Source organism: Aythya fuligula, chromosome 3 (assembly GCF_009819795.1).
Source record: "Aythya fuligula isolate bAytFul2 chromosome 3, bAytFul2.pri, whole genome shotgun sequence".
NCBI lineage: Eukaryota > Metazoa > Chordata > Aves > Anseriformes > Anatidae > Aythya > Aythya fuligula.
Window position 1 is genome coordinate 99,178,869 of NC_045561.1, and position 22,645 is coordinate 99,201,513.

General features: G+C 37.3%; 1 protein-coding gene across 4 annotated transcripts in view; it reads left to right on the forward strand.

The window, feature by feature from the left end:
- SNTG2 (syntrophin gamma 2) overlaps positions 1-22,645 on the forward strand; it is a 241,631-nt gene that overhangs the window by 71,363 nt on the left and 147,623 nt on the right. For 3 of the 4 annotated variants that reach the window (XM_032184891.1, XM_032184892.1, XM_032184893.1), the window contains exon 2: positions 9,814-9,951. In XM_032184891.1, coding sequence (XP_032040782.1) covers positions 9,814-9,951 — 138 coding nt within the window. Of the gene's footprint in view, positions 1-9,813; positions 9,952-22,645 lie in introns of those variants that run through there. The other variant, XM_032184894.1, reaches the window with a different exon arrangement.

Genomic DNA, 22,645 nt, shown 5'->3' on the forward strand with positions numbered 1-22,645 from the left:
GCAGTTAGACATAGTTTTGCCTAGTTTGTCTTGGTAGAAAAAATCAGCATAGTTTAATCTTGGTTATGTTTTGGTTATGGTTACATAATGTTAGTTACGGTTATTGTTTATTGGCTGGATGGTTGCACTCAAAGAGTTGTGGTCAATGGCTCATTGTCCAGGATATTGGTAATGGGTGGTATTCCTGAGGGGTCGGTATTGGAACCAGTGCTGCTGCTGACATGGACAGTGGGATTGAGTGCACCCTCAGCAAGTTTGCTGATGACACTGAGCTGTGTGGTGCGGTTGACACGCTGGAGGGAGGGGATGCCATCCAGAAGGACCTGTACAGGCTTGAGAGGTGGGCCTGTGCAAACCTCATGAGATTCAACAAGGCAAAGTGCAAGGTACTGCACTTGGGCTGGGGCAATCCCCAGCACAAATACAGGCTGTGTAGAGAATGGATTGAGCAGCCCTGGAGAGAAGGATCTGGAGGTGTTGGTTGAGAAGCTCAACATGAACCAGCAATGTGTGCTCACAGTCTAGAAAGCCAACTGTATCCTGGGCTGCATGAAAAGCAACGTGGTGAGCAGGTCAAGAAAGGTGATTCTCCCTCTCTGTTCTGCTTTCCTAAGACCCCACGTAGAGTGCTGTGTTCAGCTCTGGGGCCCCCAGCACAAGAAGGACACAGAAGTACCAGAAGGAGTCCAAAAGAGGGCCACAAAGCTAGCAGCCAAATGCAAGGCTAAAAAGATTTTAATTTTCAATGACTGGGTTTACCCAGATGATAAACGCATTAGAGCACTTCTCCTATGAAGACAGGCTGAGGGAGTTGGGGTTGTTCAGCTTGGAGAAAAGAAGGGTCTGGGAGACCTTATAGCAGCCTGCCAGTACCTGAAGTGACCTACCGGAAAGCTGGGGAGGGACTGAGGGACTCTTCGTCAGGGGGTATAGTGATAGGAGAAGGGGTAATGGCTTTAAACTAAAAGAGGGTAGGTTTAGATTAGATGTTAGGAGGAAATTCTTAACTCAGAGGGTGGTGAGGCACTGGAAAAGGCTGACCAGAGATGTTACAGATTCCCCATCCCTGGAGGTGTTCAAGGCCAGGCTGGATGGGGCTTTGAGCAACCTGGTCAAGTGGAAGGTGTCCCCGCCCATGGTGGGGGGGGGGGGGGGGGGGGGGCGGGGTTGGAGCTAGATGATCTTTAAAGTCTCTTCCAGTCCAAACCATTCTTTGATTCTGTGATAATAGAATAGAAATATATATATATATTTTATAATGGTAGAACTTGTAGAATGAATGTTGTAGAGCTGTATCAATGTTAAAGGGAAGGAAAGACAAATGAATCAGTAACCATACTTAATCTAGAATAGAATAGTTCTTGTGGTCTTTTAGGTCTATTACTAAATCATTTAATCTGAAGTGTGAAAGTTATGCTTTCTTACCTGACCGGTATGAACATGCTGTAAGTATAGGAGCAGTTTTATATTCTTACGCTACCTAATTTGTTGCCTGAAAAATGAGGCTTAGTATCTTCAATTTCCTTGAAGATATTATCTACATCAAAATAAAATGAGGCATCTTTTCTAATACTTATTGCTTTGGCTATTTTCTGGGGTAGAAACTGAATTCTAACATATTCAACTATGTAACATTATTATTTAGCATTGATTAGAATTTTTATTTTTAAACAGGCAATTTTAATTCAACATGACATTCTGAAAGTTAATTTTCCAAACATGCATTACAGGATTCAAATATTTGTGTCAGATGTTTTGAGAGGTGCATGAAGATGACAATAATCAATCATATCTAATTAGGTGGTGACACACTGTGCTTGCAGTAATTAAGCAAGACATTACTGCTTTACTTTCTAATGATTAAGATCACACAGATTGAGAGCCAGCTGTTAATCACTTTTCTTGCAAGGCTAATGTCGTTAACAGAAAATCCCAACAATCTGCCCTTAAAGCTATTTTTAACAGAGCTCTTCTGTTAGATAAGCTGTGATGTAAGCAACAAAATTATTTTTTTTTATTATTTTTTTTTAAAGTTTGTATTTTGAGCATCTTTTCCAACTGTTGTTGTCTTGAGTTAATACTCATCCTTGTAGATTTCCGTATGCCACAGATATTTAGGAAAAACTTTATTGTGAATTGCTAGAAATTACTGTGATGCTGCTGGTAAAATTTACTACAATTTTATAATGCTAATATATATTTTGCAACTGTATGTAGTGAAACATCATAATGTCATTAATAAATGCAGGCATAAAAAATAAGATTTATGAAATCTTTATAAAAAAGGTAATTTTCAAGATAGATATTTCAGTTTTGAACTGTGCTTTGGGGGAAAATGTACTGAAATTTTTAAATATTTGTTGCTGACAATTTTTATTTCTGATTCTTATTTGTATCATGTATCACCTCACACTGAAAACTTATACCATAGTGTAATTCAATTTGTTTAGCCTTAATTGACCTGCCCTAGCATTGTTAATGTCCATCAGATCTATTCCACTGGATTTTGTGTGTATATAAATCACCTATCTAAAAGGGATCATCAGGAATTTGTGACATTCTCCGTTAACTGGCAGTAAGTAGTACTTGTGGGCACTATGAAGTATGATAGGGTGTTACAGCTCTAGTAAAAATGTAAAATCTAAGGTCATACTTGAAATGCTCTTACTAGCTACTTATTGAGGCTATGGAGCAGGTTTGTTTGCTTGTTTTTTGCATAGTTTTTGGTGAGTTTGACTTGATGCTTTGTTTATTTTAACCAGGAGCTAAAAGAAAATTGTCTATGTTCTGAATACATCTTAAGTTAGGCAGCTGTAAAGTTAGCTTGGATGTTTGTATGTTCTAGATACCTTTTTTTGTTGTTGAAATGTTGTGAAATTAAAAGTAATCTACTGTCAAGCATTCACATTAGCAGTTGCTTTCCAACTAGAATGAAATTCAGATTTAGTGTAGTTTCGGTTTTTTTCAAAATATTTCCTTTCAAATTGATTTAAGATATTTCTCTTCAAATCTGGATGGAAGCTGATGGGCCAGACCCCTGGGACAGGCACAAGTTTCTTGTGCAAGGGGTCCTCTGAGCTGTTAGTGCTGTGGCCCCCACTGCAGCTCTTGTGTTTGTTTGGAAGGGAGATAGAAGCACCTGGTGGTGAGTTACATGTGCACGTGGAGGGCGAAATGGGGGCTGTAGACTGTTCCTGAAGCACAGTGTGGAAGGCATAGGTGCGTCCGATGTAGTCCTGGCCTTTGGACTCTGAAATGGGTTGAGCTAGAGCATCTCCTGGCAGTGCCTTGGGGCCTAACAGGTGTAATGACACTGCCACGTCCTTCTGTATTTGGAATCTGTATGTTTGTGTCACTGGTGATGGTGAGCAATAGTAATTTAGAGCAGCAAGGTGTCTGGAAATGTGTGTTTCTTCTTATTTCCCCTCTGCAATATTTTGTGTTAGGAAGCCAGAAGTTCTTGACTAGGAGGAGGGGGGAAACTACCAAAACCACCAGCAGAACCTTTTGGTGCTCTCTGACAGAACATCCGTATTTTGAAACAACTTTGGATATTAGTGTCACGTGTGTAATTTCGTAACAAATGTTGTGATAACTAGGCAATTTGGAATTTTTCATATAGCTCATATTCAGTGAGTCTCACAGGTCCCTGAACTACTGTAATTTTTTTTTTTTTTTTTTTTTTCCACTTATTCAATTAAAAACAGCAGTCTTAAACTACTTTTTCAGATATGGGGTAAATGCATACTGTTTAGACATCCATAGCATTTTTATGTATTTTTTTATTTTTTTTTTTTTAACTTAGAAGGCATGCACACTCTGCCCCCCAGTATTAGGGAATCCTAATGTATCTGAACAATCTGTTTAAGGGATTCACTATCATTACAGTCAGAATTTCTTAAAGGAAAGAGGATTACGGTCTTGGCAGTTGTGAAGGGGTATTGTTAGGCCTAAGAGCTATAATATGCTAAAGCTGAGAAAAAGCACAAGTCCATGTGTATTAAGAGGAAAAACATATTCTGTAAAGGCACTCTCTGTAACTAATTTCAGAAAGATATAATTAATCTCTGTCTTGTATCTACTTTTAGTTTTACCGCATGTTTCTTTTGTGTGCTTACAGTACTAATGGAATCATTAATTTTCTGCATTCCACAGCTGCATTATCGCTCACCCTACATATCTGCTCTTCTTATCCATTCATCCCACGTTGGTCTATTGAAAAGCCTGCTTGTGTTCTCACTCAAGGCCTCTTAAGCCTAGAATTAACTTCTGATCATGAAAGGCAAAGGTACAGTTCTTTTTAGGTTACAATCCTCCTTCAGATTATTTGTTATAAGAATTATTAGACAATTTTATTTTAAATGTCATTCATCCACTGAGAAGGCCCCTAGAAGATAAACTTCAGGTCTTCTAGTTTTATTTTTCATCCCTTCTATATCAGTTGCAAGTTGTTCAGTGCAGGTGCTCTCCTAAAGCCAGTCAACCTTTCTCCTGGATGCAGAGGTTCAATCATATGCAAGAATGTAATTCTGAATGTTAGTCTCAGAGACAAACAGATGAGAAAGAAATCATCTTCAGGATTTTGCCCTGTGAGAGGATTAGCACCTGTGCCATTTAGGCAGAGTAGTTAAAACATCTTAAAAGAAAGAGATTTCTGAATTATCTTCTTACCTGATTGTTCCATTTGTCTTTGCAATATATATTAAAGTACTTAAAACTGTCATTATGTCCTTTTGTTTTCTGCCTTTAAACTAAACAACCTTAATCAGTGTAGAATTACTTATGGGTTCTATTTTCCAGGTTTCTGATCACTTTTAATTTTTTTGTGTTTCTAAGGACTCTTTTTCAGTTCATTATCTCTTTTCTATAGTGTAGTCATGAATCAACAATGTCATAATACTGTTTGGAAGGAAACGATATACTGTGATGTATTAAATGCAACACTAATGATGGATTACTTCATGGACTTATTCCTCCCTTATTCAGTAGTGTTGAGGAATGTTTTGTACTACACAGCTGAAGAAGAACCGTGTTTACGTTTGGGTGCTGTTTTCACAGAGTGAGAAAAAGCAAATCTGTAGGAAAGAACCCCAAGGAGAGCAATCAAAATACCTATGCAATATGATATTGATGACAATATTTTGCTGTTGATCCTCAGTGCTACATTTCCTTTCCTGCAGAAATTGCACAAGCTTTTCTTCTGTGCAACTGGCTGTTCCTTCTAGAGTGTAGCACCTTGCACCTTTTACCTGTTATGCTTCATCCTGTTTCTTTTTCTTTATTTTATTTTTTTCATCAGTCAAGTTTATTTTAAATTCAAATTCCGCCCTGTGCTGATAAAATGTCTGTATCTTTTGATCACAACAGTAGATGTAGTCTATAAAATGTATCAAAGGAGTTACGAAAGAAAGTAAATTTGAGTCTGTTGTAATTTATTGTTCAGAGCACAGACTCTGTGGGACAGCCCAAAGTGCTGCCTAATTTGAAATAAGGTAGGATAAAAATAAGTGACTCCTCTTTTCACATGCCTTCAGCAGACGTCCCAGCCATGGGTATGCCATAGATAGGAAATTTCAATGGAGTGTTTTTATGGAAACAAAAAAAAATAAATTGGATTAGAGAATTTGTTCACTAGACTTCTGAGGTGTAAATATTGCTTGTAAAATATTTACATGTGGAATTTGGAAAAGTTTAGGTTCAAATATGATGCTTAAAGATTTGTCCTTAAAATGTTGTAAGTGTATAAATCTGTAAATGCATTTTATCATTAAAAATCAAACTACCATGTCACTGAAGTAATAAATATAAAACTAAGGATGAGAATCGGCAAATTCTGATTTCTGCTGGAGGACCAGTGTAACTAAATGGACAGGTGAAAATGATGAATTAAAGTAGGGGAAACTCCAGAGGAACTGTTTTCATAAGGGAAAATGGAGTATGTTAACATACTGCATTTAGTTTGTAACAGATCACATGCAGTAAAATACATAGACAGAGGGAAGGGAGGTTTGGATTTACTGAGAACCTCACAGTCTAATTCAAAATAATATCACTGCAACGCATGCATTCTGACATTCCCTCTACATGCATACAAATACATAGTGATTTTTATTTTTTTTTTTATGACTCATATTTTCTGATGATCTGGGTAAGAGCTTTGAACATGTTCCCCCAGTCTTCAATTACAAGGATGAAAAGCGTGACAAATACTGCTGTGTCCACCTGAGAAACAAATGGCCATAAACAAATCAATAGTGTCTACAGAAAACCCAGTTTTCAAAAAAAAAAAAAAAAAAGCAAAAAAGCTTTTTCAAAATAAAACTTAGAGCAGGGAAGACAAGTGTTTTATGTCAGTTAGACCAAAGTTTGGCTTAGAGATGTCTACTTGGAAACAGGATTTGCAGCTCTGAGATTTAGTCTTTAGTGCTCTAAAAGAACTGGGGTATTTTGAGTAGGGTATCAAAACATTATTGCAAACAGGAGTGCTTTAAAGCAAATACACTGGCTGGGGATATGCCTGAAGCAGACAAGATTAAAATCGACAAAAGTATTCACCTGCCATTTTAGCTCCCTCTAGAGAGTGCTGATTTCCTCTGTGTGGTATTTAGAGGTTTGGGGCTTGCCTGAGAAAGTAAGTTTCAGTAATTTTTCTTTCAAAAACAGGATGGTGACTAAGCTTTCTTACAAGTCACGTCTGGTGTGACAATTATGCTACTGTTCTCCTTTTCTCCCCCCTTCTACCCTCCATGTGCGTGTGCACACACATGGACACAGGCACACATCCTCCTGCTCCATTTCCTGAGTCCAGTGTCTAGAAAACCCCTCAGTGGTATAGAAACCAACATTTAATTTCCTCATTTGCCAATTGAGTTTTAATTTATATTCCCATATCTCTCATTGTAAGCACTTAAATCTTATGCAACTCCATGCTCTTTTACGTGTTGTTTTTTTTTCTTTTTTTCTTCTTAAAAAAAAACACATGCAAATCTGACATATTAACTCTAAAATTACTACGTCTGTTTGGAGAGTTATTTTACTTTTCAATCCTCTTTCTGGTACCAGTTTTTGGAAGAGGCACTGTACAGAGAGTGTTTTTTAAATGAGAATTCAGGACAAACCTAACGTAGTTAAATTGGTGGATATACAAGTACATGCAAAGACTAAATTCCCATTAAAACCTCTTTCTTTGAAGATGTACTTCGGACTGAAGTTTGCACGATAGAGTTGCATGTATCATCTTTTCAACAAAAGAGTGAACAGGGGAATGTTTGAACTCTGATTCACAGTCATTTATAATGGTCTAAAAAAAGCAGACTTGAAAGGCTGAGAGAAATCTAGATTAATCTTATTGATTCTGAAAGCAAATAAGGTATTGTTGCATGTCACTGTAGATCACATCAGGAGTTAGATGAAGTGCGAGGTAGGTATTGGATTTTAATAGGAATAGATGAGCTTCAATGAGACTTACAGTTTAAATAATGTGATAGAAAATGCTAACATATTTAATCAGTTACTCTGCATATTTCATTCGTTACTTGATTGTCTGTTATAATGAAAGTTCATGTTTTTTTCCAAGGTGCTATTCTAAACCTATGTAACAATTACTAGCCAGAGAGAGGTCTGCTTTTAGACTGTGTAAAGTGCTAATGTAGGGTTTTGCTCCCTCAAGATGTGTCTGTAAAGCATAGCCTGGTCTGTCAGCAATAGTAACAGCAATTGCCAATCTGAGTGGAATAGCCATGCAGAACCTGTGAACAGCAGAATGGTGAGGGAAAGGTGGTTTTGCCAGGTAGTTCTTCTACTGCTCCAAAATACCTTCTGTTACATGGCATAGCTTATAAGCAGAAAGTATTGACACAAATTCTGTACATTTTCATTTATAAATAATATTGATATATCATTCACAGATGTTGGAAGTTTAAAAAATGTGAAAACCTTGGAAATATTGATACACATCGGTTTCCCAACAAGCAAGAATAATTAAAGGTTATACCCTCGCTGGTATCCTTTAAGCATTCCCAGAGAACACCGTGGGCAGGATTTATCTGTTCCGAATGAGAGACCTGTGTCTGAGTTGTCATTTATATTTATTTATTTTTAAGTCACAGTAGAAAGCTATGATGCAATTTGTTCCCTTCTAGACGGATGTAGAGAAGGGATCAGGTAAACGATGTTTCAGAAATGTCTATTGCTCACCACTGGCTTTTCAGAATCTACATGACCGTCTTAGATGTGAATTTCTACATTATAAAACCTTTGAGATTCTTTTCAAGCTTAAGATATCCATGTGTGGATGTCTGCTGGCATGGTCAGTGTCTGCAGCCTCTTATAATCACGGAGGTCTGCCCTCATCTCCAGCTAGAAGGACCCAGATCTCCCCTAACACCTGCTCAGCCTTACATTTGTGGATATCTTAGATATCCTAAGGTGTCTTAAATGGCAGCTGTGGCCATGAGTGTGTGCTGTGTATGTCCTTTGGGGGAAATTTAATTGCTGCACTTTTCATTTCCACCAACTGTAAGGGAGGCTTTGACGTTAGTTGATGCTTAGAGCTACACCACATCTAAATTTAAGTATTTAAGTGTTTTAAGTTTAAACTGCCTTTAAAGATCAAAAGTTTTTATTAACAGACACCACAGACCTTTCTCCTTGGTTCTGTGGAAATTAAAATAGTATTATAAAGATAATGTTCCGTGTTTGATTTTACTTTTAAATCAAAGGACTTAAAAGTGCACAGGGCATGTTTCTTCTTTAATTCATTACTCTGTTCTTTATGTAATCTACTATTTAATGAAATTTAGAGCAGTCTTTTGAAAACAAATGCTACTGCTAAACCTTAAATTAGGCATGATTATTCTTCATTTGCATAGAGGAAAGTGCAGTGATCTGATAATATTGTTATATACATTATAAACTAATAAATATTATTCTTAAACGTGATCATCTGTTTCAGAAAAGATCTGTTGTTTTTCCTCTTCCACGAAAAGACTATAAAGCTATGAAATTGCACTACTCTTCTTATTTTAACAAATAGCTGTAAGCAGTCCTAAATCCCCATTTTTTGTTTAAGGAAATAGCTGACTGAATATCAATGGTAAATTTGCACATAAATGAATAAACCAAAAATTAAAACAGGTATTATTTACAACTACTTATGGAGAAATCCTTGTTAATACCAAAATACTTGACTATCCAGAGGAGTTTACTTGTTAATAGTCCAGTAGTGACTTTGGAAATACAAAATTGAAGCCCTGTAGCACCTGTATTTATATGTGGTTACAGTGTGTATATTTGTGTGTTTCACAATATGAAAACCTAATTTCAAACCATAATAAAACTTCAAGGCAACTTTTAGAAAGGATACAGAACTTTTTCTCACACAATGGAAGGAACATATCTGAGTCAGAAGTGGTATTGCACATCTCTACTTCGTTATGGAACAGGAAAATGCATTCACGTACATTTATACATATGTACTATGTACCTATCTGCTTATAATACTGTTTCTCAGTAAGTCATAGAATTAAAAACAGATAGAACGTGCTTCAACAACATTGCTTTGTGGAACAGTACAAATGTACTGTTTTATGTATTAATGCCTATTTCAAAGGCAATTTAGCCCACTTTTTACAGAACAGAAGAGGCTTTTTATGTCTAATCCATTTGGAGCTTGAATAGCAGACCAGTTTTCCACTTTCTGTAAACAGTGCTTCTTTATATGTGTTTTATGTATTGAATGGGATAGAGGTTATTATTTATCATTAAGAAATGTTTATATACTTAAATTTTTGTTTCTGTGCCTTGCTTTCACAGACTAAAACTGGTATTGCTTTGTTGTATGATGAAGTATCTGAAAATGCTTACGACATCCGACTGAAGCTCACAAAAGAGGTATTAACAATTCAAAAACAAGATGTCGTCTGTGTTAGTGGAAGTGATCACAGTGCAAATGTAAGTGCTTCTATATCTCTGTGCTTTCGACTGCACTTTAATGTCTTCTACAGAGATCAGATTATGGTATTGGAGTGCAAGACATTCTATTGGGTAATAGAAATATTTAATGATGAGTTGGGTTTTGTGCATACTTGCATTCCTGTGTACACAAACTTATTTGTTTATTTTTTTTCTACCAGTGGTGTATGTGCTTTATTCTGACAAATACAACCTTAACAGTGGAGAAGATATCTATAAATAATGAGAATACAGCATTCTTCCACCAAATATTGTTAGGCTATTAAATGGAAAAAAAAAAAAAAAAAAGGAGGGAGGAGGGGAAGGGGGGGAAGCTCTATTTCCTATAGAAAACATTTTAAGAGAAACTAATACACCAAAGCTTTTTTGTTTTGTCTTGTGTGTGTTTTTTTTTTAATCAGAGTATCAGGTATGGGCAGTTATCTGTTTAAGACATGTCTGTTATCTGTTCACAGATAAGGGCACAGAGGTGGCTTAGAAAATACTTGACAGACACTTAGTTCAATTTTTTAAGCAGAGATTGGGCTTAATTGGTGTCAGCATTTATATATGTATGTCTTTCTGTTTTTACTTCCAAATTCAATTATTCAAACTCAGTCAGGTGATTTTTCAAAAACATTTTGCACTCCTAACCTACAGAGGAGTCTTCTGTATCACCATTTAATAATGTCACTAGAAAAACTAGTAGCAGTTTGCATAAGACATACAGCAATGCTCTCTAGATTATGGGCATTCCCAAACACTGCATTTTATTTCCTCATATAAATAGTGTTCCTCTTAAAACTAAGTATAGGTATCCCAAATGTTATTGAGTCAAATAAATTTCATGAACTGTAATGGTATTTGCTAGGATGAACAACGAATGGCAATGCACCTCCTTGGAGAGGGCCAAGAGGGAATCTTCTGTCTGCTTGCTGTATTGCACATTTCAAATAAGCAAAAAATCTGGCACCGGGAGACAGGAAGTGAGTTTGCGATACCCTGCTGAAAATTAGGAGCCAAAAAGTAGATAGGGAGTATAAGTATATAGACATGTGTGTGTATTATTATGTGAGAGAGTCTGCTTATATACCACAAAAACACATTTCATTTCTGTCAAAGTAAATATGTATATATAGTTTAATGTCACACCAAAAATTAATTTGAAACAAACAGCTTTTAGTGGTTGGAAGCATTTTGTGCTGATTTCAAAACTTGCCTGTGGAACTCAATGGAACATGACATGCTCTTAAAAAAAAATAATAATAAAAAAAAAAGGTTGCATCAGTTGGCAGCTAGTGGGAGACCACTCAGTGAAGTGAGAGACATGTCACATGCTGGTTGGTTTGCTGAAATAAATATAAACCTAAGCCAAAAATAATCAGCATGCATATACTTTGTGCTTCAATGGGAAATGTGAAATACTGCAGCTTTTAACTGCAGACATTGTTGATAATGTTGATAAATTTTATACTAATTGTGGTTACAATAATTATAGTAATATGTGAATGGCTGCAATATGTTGTATTTTGTGCAATATATTGTATCTGTGCATATAAGGGTATATGATTGCACCAGACTTGGTGGTATTTAAATGCCTTGTGTATAAACTTCCTTTCATAGGAAAAGATTTGAAATTCTGTCCTACCTAGTCTTATGCTGATTCGTGAATGAATCAGCACAGGCTGACTGGATCTGAGGAAAAGTCGTATCCAAACTATATTTCTATTAAGCAGCACTCATTGATCTCTCATAAAAAATAAAGAAGGAATGGTTAACCCAGATACTGACATAAAAGTGTCAAAATCTGTGTTGATTATGATTCTGATACTCTTTACCTCTACATTTTATGGATACCCTAAATAGTATTTCCTGAAGGAAGACAGAATAGAAGGACAGGCTCTGGAAGTGTTATATTAAATCCATGTGGGATTCCTTTGTCAAAGTTTAGTGAGAAAAAATGGATTAAGTCATGGCTTCAAGGCAATATTTGCTTTTTCTATATTATACTTTAACAAAATAAAAACTTTCGGAGAATTAGTATATAAAATAAAGGCCATTTAATATGAACCCTGTGTATTTTAACAGGGTATGAATTACTAGTATATAGGAGCTCAAAAGAAGAATTTGAAATCAGGCTGAAATAGCTGGTTGTTCTCTAGGGCTATTTTTGGTAATTCTGAAGTCTTAAATTTATAGCTACACAAGCTAAATTCAGAAGAGATAAATGCTTTACTTTTCAAGTGGTTCAAGAAAATAATTTTCATCCCTCGTCTGTATGATTCAAAATATTAATAGAAAACTGTAACTTGAAAGTCAGTTCTGTGGTAGTCATGAACAATCACTTTGTCTGACTGATTTATTCTCCTTTCTATGCTTTTCTTTCTTAGTTACTCATAGTTAATCTGTATTTGCACATGGCCATTCATCAAACTAGTTCCTTTGCAACAAAAATAGAAATAACACGTTTGTTTTCTCTCTGTAGTCTTCTCAAACTCATAGAAGGAATTTAGGAAGATTTTCCTTTTAGAGTAACTTTTCTTCTTAGGCGGGATATATGTGAATAGAGAAATTGAAAAATAGACCTCTGTGTCTACTTGTGATACTACTTTGGTCTGCAGCCAGTTCTGTAGGACAGCATTCATACGATACGTTTGCTTCCAGCCCCAGTTTAGCTTACAGGTTCAGTGAGCCTGAGGACAGGATTTGCAGATGCTTAACTCAGATCTCAGCTGGTCCCACGCAGCAATGAATGCTGAGGAGTGGCAGACACCAGCAATCACAGGTACTGCAGTGGTTTGGGCTTTCAGCAGTACAGATTATTCCCAACAATCTCATATTGATTGTACAGATAAAAGGCTGTCACTGTAAAATACCTGTCTTTTACTAGCATCATCTTGATCTTAACTTATTTCAGACTATGCCACCCTGCATTCATTCAGGTGCTATTTTTATGCACAGAGAAAGCTTCACCTGTGATGAGAAATTGTAGAGCTGTCTTTCTATCATTTGACTTGGATGTACAGTAATGAGAAAGAAGAACATGGTTTCTGGAATTCAAGATGTTTGTAGAAGCAAATGGTGTAAAAATAACTGTTTATTTTCCTTAGTTTTCAAGTTTTTCCAAAGTAGACAAGATGGCATTTAAATGTCTGTAAAAATCCTTCTGGGAGTGGAACAATTGTGGGAAATAGTATTTTTCAGTGTTTGATTATGTATTATTACATTTATGAATCATAAAACAGATTGTATGTAATATTTAAATGATTTATATCTTTATTATTAAACATCTGATCGTTCCACCAAAATGTATTTCAGGAATTCAAGTTTGGAAAATCCAAACATTTGAAGCAAATCTTCGTGACTATTGTGTTTGGGGGTGTTCAGACTTTTAGGAGGAGATAGAAGTGTGTAAGGGTGCATCAGCATCGGTGTGCAAACAAAGCATGGAGATACTGATGGAACTGGTATATAGAAAAAAATAGAAATTTTAATTAACTTCTAAGTATTTTTTGACAGAAGATTTTTTTTCCCTGACATGTAGTTCAATAATACTCACAGAAAGGAATCAATTATATGAAATCCAGGGAAAGATCCATTGTAAGTTAAAGAAGAAACAGAATTCCTTTTTTTTTTTTTTTTTTACTTTTCATAATATCCTTTTTCTGTATAGTGTGATCTTTCTATAACTTTTTGTCATTTACCATGTTAAAACTAATTTCTTACATATTCACAATGCCTCACTCCCTTCCTTAGTACTCTGTTTTTCTTCCATGTGTATTGCTACCATCCTTTTCATCTTATCAGCCCACAGTTTTAAGCCTTTCTTCTTTTCATAAACATTTTTTTCTTTTAATTTGTATTCTATTTCTGCATCCCTTTTTTTCCCTGACAATTCTACTTGCAATGTAAGAAAAATAAAAGAAATATATCTGGCTTTTTACCATGATTCCCTCTCACAGAGCTGAAACGCTTCAGACTTGGTCAGTGGACCTGCAGGTTTCTGAGGCAGGCTCCTGGTTTCTTGATGGGAAGAGGAGTCTTCAGAGGCTTGTGTGAGACTAATAGAATTAGAATGACAAAAACCTTTGCATCCTGGGTACCCAATTGTCCAGCTTCACAAGTCCTGTCTTAGTTTGACAGAATAAAGTGAGGTAGGTGAATAAGGTACCTTTCAACTGAACTATTCGATTTGATTTGATTCTAAATGGAGAGGGAAAAAAAGAAGGACTGGGAGTTTTTTTAATTCAAAAAATAGAAACAGTGCCATAAAGTACTATTTCAATCCCTGATGAGATGGCTGTCTTATTTTCTTTATAACTTAGATGCTAATAAGGACACAGAAGAATGTTATTTTAGCATACCTCTAGAGAACAGGGCTAAAGTTTATTTTTTAACCCATGTAAATTTTGCTCCTTTCTAGATAACTATTGTTATTACTGTATTTTCCCAGAGTCTGTTCTGCCATCACTGATATGGTATTTTAGTCTGAAATAATTTTTAAAAGAGCTTTTAAAAACAGCTATAAAATAAAAACTTCTCTATATTTTGAAACGTCAAATGGGCGATTAAAGGAAGACTCTTCCTTTTGAAACTAAAATTATTTGTACGGAGAAATTGTATTATTTAACCATTTGTTATTTGTTTTAGTAAGTTGGAAAACTGACCTAGATACCTAAATAGTTGATTAGGATCTTTATTATGAAAGCTCACAAACTTCTGTCGTTTTGAGAACAGTTAAGACTTTGGATAACAAAATAAATAATAAATATGAGTATTCATCAGCATGATGAAAAAAAACAAACTTTAATAATAAAGATAAAAAGAGTAAGTAGCTTAAATAAAAAGAAAAATAACTGTAACAAAACAGAGGAATGCAAAGTAGGCTATGGATATCCCTGAAAAATCATCTTTCGAAGGAGAGTCCAGCTGAGGATGAGCATTCATACCAGCAAGATAGAGAGGAATGTCAGCACACTGATGTTACTACGTGGTAAACTAGGCATACATACAAGTATGTATCCTTTATTAAAGTTTCAGTTCATGTGTTTGTAGTGGGTTTACGTGGCAAGGTTTTGGTAGCAGGGAGCCATAGGGGTGGTTTCTGTGAGAAAGATCTAGAAGCTGCCCCATGTTTGGGAAGGGCCCCATTGTTTTCCAGATCCGAGCCAATAAGCGATGTTGTTTTGCGCCTCTGTGAGAGCATATTTAAGACAGGGAAAAAACGCTGCGCCACACAGCAGCCGGGAGAGTCAAGGGAGTGGGAGAACAGCCTTGCACCAAGGTCAGTGTAGAAGGAGGGGGAGAGGTGCTCCAGGCGCCGGAGCAGAAGTCCCCTGCGGCCTGTGGTGAGGACCATGGTGAAGCAGGATGTCCCCCTGCAGCCCATGGAGTACCACGGTGGAGCAGGGTTCCACGCTGCAGCCCGTGGAGGAGACCACGGTGGAGCAGGTGGCCCTGCACCGACGGAGGCTGCCGCCTGTGGAAGACCCCTGCCGGAGCAGATTCCGGGCCGGACCTGTAGCCCGTGGAGAGGAGCCCACGCAGGAGCAGGTGATCTGGCAGGAGCTGCTGCCCGTAGGGGAGCCAGGTTGGAGCAGTTTTCTCCTGAGGGATGGACCCCGTGGTACGGACCCATATCTGGAGCAGTTCTGGAAGAGCTGCTGCCTGTGGGAAGCCCACGCCGGATCAGTTCATCAAGGACTGCATCCCGTGGGTGGGACCCCACAGCACAGGGGACGAGAGTGACCGAGAAGGAGCGGCAGAGAAGAAGTGCTGTAGACTGACCATAACCCCCATTCCCCGTTCCCCTGCGCCGCTCGGGGGGAGGAGGTGGAAGAGGGTGGATGGGGGGGGAAGGTGCTTTTGTTTTTTTTTTCCCTTTGTTTTCTCACTTCTCTCGCTTGTTAGTTGTAGGCAATAAATCTTACTATCTCCTTATGCCGAGTCTGTTTTGCCCGTTACAATAATTATTGCGTGATTTTCTCGTCCTTATCTCAATCCTTGAGCCCTTTTCACATATTTTCTCCCCATTCCTCTTTGAGGAGGGGGAGTGAGAGAGCGGCTGTGGTGGAGCTCGGCTGCCCACTCGAGCAGAACCACGACAGTCTTTTTTGGCGCCCAACGTGGGGCTCAAGGAATTTGAGATAAGATGATAGTTAGTAGAAGTAACGGGCAAAAATATGTGCAGGATGATTGTTAGGAATGTACAAGTTGTGAAGAATTAAGAAAGCAGTAACTGTGATATGTTAGTGTGGTGAAGGGACGAGGGGTGGTGTGTGTGTAAAATGTCCACCTTGTCGGTGCTGTGATGATGTTATGTTTACTTTGGTGTGGTGAATTCTTTTTCGTTTTGATTTAAGTGAATTTTGTGAAGGTTGTTGTGATAATTGTAAAGTAAGAGTATGTTGTGAGTAGTCTTAAATATGCTTTTAACAGAGGCGAGGGGTGGAATGTAGTGGGTTTACGTGGCAAGGTTTTGGTAGCAGGGAGCCATAGGGGTGGTTTCTGTGAGAAAGATCTAGAAGCTGCCCCATGTTTGGGAAGGGCCCCATTGTTTTCCAGATCCGAGCCAATAAGCGATGTTGTTTTGCGCCTCTGTGAGAGCATATTTAAGACAGGGAAAAAACGCTGCGCCACACAGCAGCCGGGAGAGTCAAGGGAGTGGGAGAACAGCCTTGCACCAAGGTCAGTGTAGAAGGAGGGGGAGAGGTGCTCCAGGCGCCGGAGCAGAAGTCCCCTGCGGCCTGTGGTGAGGACCATGGTGAAGCAGGATGTCCCCCTGCAGCCCATGGAGTACCACGGTGGAGCAGGTGCTCCACGCTGCAGCCCGTGGAGGAGACAGTGTTGTACATGGAGACAGGCAGGTTGTCAAGATCAGTAAATTACAACCGTATATATTGTGAGAGGTTGTATGGCAGTTTAAAGTCTTTAAAAGCTAGAAGCAGAATACCTGCAGTGGAAATGAGCATTTCCAGTGATGGTATGTTGGATAATGATGGATGCAAGCTCTGCTGTTCATCTTCGTCAAAACAGCAGTCATCATATGAAATGTTGCACAAAGTGAATGCAGATGACATTATTCAAATAAAGAACAGGTGTTCTGGCAGGAGTCAGCTATAATTCATGTTACAGAATGCCTTTTGATTTGAAGGAAATCAGCATTTTTTTTTTTATTTTTTTATTTTTTTGGTGGGAAAAAGAGTCATAATCATATCTTGCCACAGGTTTCTGTGTATGTTACTAGTAAATCTGGAAATCCAGATCCATAGGCAATGGTCCTCTGTATTGTCAGTTGCAGTCTAGGTCCTTCATACTGCTTACCGAAGGAAATTCTTCTCCCAAATAAAGAATTTTACAACTCAGTGGAGATGTACCTGAGGATTCTTGTGAACTCATACTGACATTGACTGTTTCATTCAGACACGTTTAATATGATCACTACACTGTTCAGAATAAACTGTGGTGGGGTTTGTCACAGTCATCTTTACTATAATAGATCCCAGAATAATTTGGATTGAAGGGCACCTCTCAGAGCCACTTAATTCAACCCACTGCTCAGAGCAGGACAACTGCCCAGGCAAGTTGCTGAGGGTTTTGTCCAGTCAAGTTCAGAATATTTCTGAAGATGGAGATTTCATCACTTCCCTAGGCAGCCTCTTCTCATGCGTAATCATTTTTACTGTGAAATTCTTTACAATTATGTTCAATTGGAATTTTCTTAACTGCAAGTAGAAACTTGTCTCTCATCTTTTTGCTAGGCAACTCTGAGAACAATCTGATTCTTTTTTTCTGAATAATCCTCCTATAGGTTGGCAGGCTAAAATAAAATGAGTGACTTCGTTTTACTCTCTTAAAAAAAAAAAAAAAAAAAAAAGCAGAGAGACTTTGATATACAGTAATAGAAACAGTTATAATAAGATAAACCAATAAAATATCTTACTATACCATACTTATTAAGGATTCTCTGCAGCTGTCCCAGATCTCAGCTAGCATGTGGAAAGATCTGCTTTGTCTCTATACTACAAAACTTGACAGCTACTGGCATGCCTCAGTCAGTTGTTATAGATGCACTCGATCTTCATGTTCCTTTGGGGAAAAGATTGCATCCTGTGCACTGCAAAATGTTGAAAGTTTAAACTCTCTTTTCCATTCATAGTAATCTTTTGCTTTCTGTCTACTTGTTCCCTAGTATAGCCTGCCTCCTCTTCATGGAATTGTGGAGTGAGGCATTACATGATGCCATGGAGGATTAATTCATGTCTTTTTTGAGATTTTTTTACTTGTATTTCCACTGTCATCATAATTCCACTGTCCAAGACATTAGACTTTCATTTTAATACTAGTATAATTTTTTCTAAGACTATAAAGACACTTGAAATGACACAGACTTGGGAATAAAGTTTATACAAACACTGTTTTTGAATTTTATCATTTTTTTATTTATTAGCAAAAAGCTTTTCCTACAGGCTAGGCATGTTATAACCAACAGTATAGAAAATACTCTTTGTAGCAAAGTTCTTCGATTGACATCCCACCCTAAATATTGTTTTATGAAAAAGCTGTTACATTAGTTTTCAATGCATCATTTGATTGTTCATCTGATCAATTATAAGATGCTGGTGTTTATACTTCCTAAGAGGGCAGTATTGACAACTTGTGAAAATGCACAGATGTCTGGCCAAAGTGGCTAACCTAAATTTACATTTTCCTCATGCTCCACTGATTCCATCAGATTTTGTTGTTCTTGTGGTCTTTAATAAAGACTATGGACCATATGGTAACACAAATAGTAACAGCGGTGGCTAACGAAGCAATTAAAAATCAGTACTTTCTGGATAAGTTGTGTTCGTTCGACAGTTGGTTTCAAAGTGTAGTGCAAAAATCTCTGTATGCCAGTCCTAGATGATGGCACTGTAATTCTTCTGACATGCTGCATGATATGCTGTAAGATACCTTTACGTGCCAGTATAAAGCTGCATGGTTCTAGCTGTATCATGTAGATAGATGCCTAAACTGTTGGACAAGGTGATTAACCATAACCCGTAACCTTCTCTTGTAAGGGCTGCTGAGTGCGCTCTCCTAGGCATGGTGTTTCTTCTGAATTGTGCGTGGAAAGAATCTCGCCAAGAGCAGCCCCTGCTGTAGTCTAAAATCCACATTTCTAGGAAGAGAGACAGACAAAAGGTTGCCTGCAGCTTGCAACCACTGGGAAGGTGGAAATGCTCTGCCAATCAGTGTGAAGTGGGGGTTGTGTGAGCAGAAGTGTCAATCTCAGCACGTGGCAGAACGCCAAATGCATGTACCTGAAGTTGTTGAAGCTCTGGGAATGGAGAGGCAGAGAGTGCGAGCTGAGAAAATCCATATCCATGCTCTATCCTCATCTTTGTTGAGGAGACAACTTCCTGGGGGATTTCAAATATCCCTCTCCATGCACCATCTTTCATTCCTTTCGAATATACAGCAACTGGCAGGATGTCTGCATTTTATTGTACATTTCACTGGGTCTCACGTTCTCGCAGGATCTGTTTCTTCGATCATTTCTTATCTCCTAACTTCCTTGTGGTAGCTTGAAGAGTTGCTGAAAAAAGATAAGATATGGCTGTTATTTTAAGTACTTATCTTCTTTTTCCTTCTTGTATCAGGCTTTTTCTTCCCTTGCATCCATGTTTGCAGACTTCTCTTTTAACTCTTAATATTGAATTGTTCTGTTCTTCCTTTTCCCTATGTTTCCCAAGGGCTTGGATGGCAAACTGCTGTTACTGCCACTGTTGACCAAGACTGGCTTTTATTTTCTATTGTGGATAGAAAATATTGTGGATCCATCTATGGATGGAACATCTTCCAAATATATCCATTTATGTCAATGCATGTGGCATGCTTCAAGCACATTCTCCTTCTTAAATCCCTTTAGTACATTGTTCATTGGGGTAATAATATTTTTCCTAATGAAAGATCTTTTTCTGCAAGTGCTGGTCTTGTACGTTAACAACTTGGTAATAATGACAAAATGGGCAGGCATTACAGGGGATATAAAAGCTTGCTAAAAACCTAACTAACAAAAATAAGGGCTGTAATTGAATTCTCACACTGCCCATTAAGCTCCAGTCATGCCACATCATATGAATGAATGGAGACATAAAAGACCTTTCTGAAGAGAAACTTTTCTGTCAAGTCATTGTGCTCTGTAAGAGTCTAGAAAGCTTTTTTTTTTTTTTAAATGTCAGGAGCTATTTCATACCTAAAAGACAAGTACTTGATCATATAATTTTCCAAAGTGCATTTAAAAGTATCTATTATTTTTGAAACTTTATTAAAACTATAGGATTGTTTTCAGCTACCTTTCAGTAGATAGGCATATATAATAAGATGTTTTTGTTTGTTTTAGGGCAATATGCTTAAAATGAGGGTGGCCATTCATCTTTTTTCCCAAGGGCAAAAGATTTCAAAAAAATAATTTTAAACCTGTTGGAAATAAATCTCTTATTAAAAGTTTTGAATTTCAGTAGCTGTTAAAAGCAGCATTACATCTCTGGACACTAGCTAATCTATATAGTTTATATACTATAATCTATACAAGTATTGACATGTTGTTCTTTTATATGGTGCCTGCATTTGTTATGTTTGAAAGTTTATACCAGATCTGTTTTTCAACCTATTATTGTCTAGAATCGTTCTTGGAGTTCTTGAAAGCTTCTGCCTCACTGGTCTTTATTTCAGTAGTGATTACTGAGACCTTTTAAGACCCTCCTCCCCCCATGTATAGCTAGCTACATGTTCTTGTTCTGCACAGATGCATCTGCATCTTAGGCTGGAGCAAAAGTATTTCTGCTTCTTTGTATCGTTAACAACTTCTTCTGCAGTGCAGTTGTTTGCCTCAGTGCACAGAAAAGGATACTGTTCCAAAATAAAGACATAAAGCCCCTGTCCCCAAGCTGCACATGCTGATGAGGTATGAAGTTGGTGGTCACGGTCTGGCTCTCCTGCAGAGTAAATGCTACTCCATGAGAGGGGTGGTGACTGAGACAGTCGAATCAAGCACCTAAATATTGCTTCTAACCAAAAATTTAAATTCTGTCCTTCAGCTGTTGCAGCTATTGGAGTTTAATCCGTAGAAATCTCCTTTTGTAGCTAGCTAGCAGTCTTGGTGGTTGTAAATATTAGTCTTTCACAGAAGGAAAGTAGGCTGCTTTTTTAAATGCAGTTCAGTTGTCTTTGAATGTACGTAAACCAGTCAGCACCTGTATTCTTCTACGTTTTTGTTCATTGGAACAAGACAAAACTTCTACTTGGGCATGTGTGATTAGGCATTATGGATTGCCTTTATTACTGTTTTTTAAATTCTGTATAATGGAGAAGAGTTGAGACCTTTGACAAGGTAAGAGTTAGAACAGTTGATTGAAGTAATTCAGTCTGAACCATGACACCCATGCAGGTATGCCATTAAGGACAATGAGATAAGTTTTCTGTGGTAAAAGGAATGCTGACTAATTTGGAAGTTGTTTTCATAGATCTGAAGATAACACAGCTGAAGCTATGACTGGATAACATCGCTTAGGGATAAATGAAAGGGAACTATTTAAACAAATCATTTTTTATAATAAAAATAATACTTGAACAACAGGAACAAATTTGTGAAAAATTAAAAGAAGAATCTTCTACCTTGGAAGCAAGGAAATAATCTTCTATATGGGAACTGTTGTTAGCTCCAGAGCATCAACAAAAAAGCCTCACTAGTTTCATTTTATTTTTTTTTATATTTTTGTTGTTGTTGTTTTTTCGTAAGGAACATTTTCATTTAAAAATGGAAATAACCAAAATAGCATGAACATAGAACAAGCTTTTTGTTTTTTAAAGATATTTTTACCTGTTTGCTTAAATTTCAAGCACCGTATAATGCAACATTTTTATGAAATAGATTGGTTATCAATCCATGTCCTTGAAACACGTATTATTGTAGTGCTATATTAATTGTTTAAAATACAAATCCTATTACTCCTATATTTAGAAAAATTGTAGTCCTAGTTGGACTTCGGCAGTGAGTATTTCTGTGTTTCCTTCTAAAAGATTCCTTTATTGCAAGTTTTATTAGAAAATGTATGTGTTATAAAATTTGGACTACACATTGACAGTAGAACATTTAAGCATTACAAAAATGAAAATGGTAGTAGCCTTTTCAGTTTTGCAATTTGTCATTCAAAGAGAAAATAATTTTCTAAACTTCATATTCTTCCACAGTAAATTAAGTCAAAATGAAACAGCCAGCTTACCCAATCAAAGATCTGCTGGCCATGCAAGCAGGTAAAACCTCCTGTCGAACACTTAGTGGGTAAATCTGCCTTCTCTTCCTGTCGCTGGTACTTTACAAAAGCCTGATGCTAGAGCTGTCATACCCAAGTTGTTCATCCAATTCTTGAACTTAATATAGGTATAACAGAGCCAGTATCACTTTGAGGAACATATAATAGAATCCTCAACAACTTGCAACAATAAAAGGTCCCAGAAAAACAGTAATAGTTCATGTTGGTATCCTGATCGGTTTTAGTAATTACGTTGTCTGTTCAAGTGCATCCTGAAGTTCCATGTAGGGCACTTAACGCTTTCTCTTGTTGCCTAGAAGCAAAATGAAACAAAAATCCCTACTATGCACTGTGCTATAGGAGGTACATAATTGTTGAAGGAGTTGATCATTACA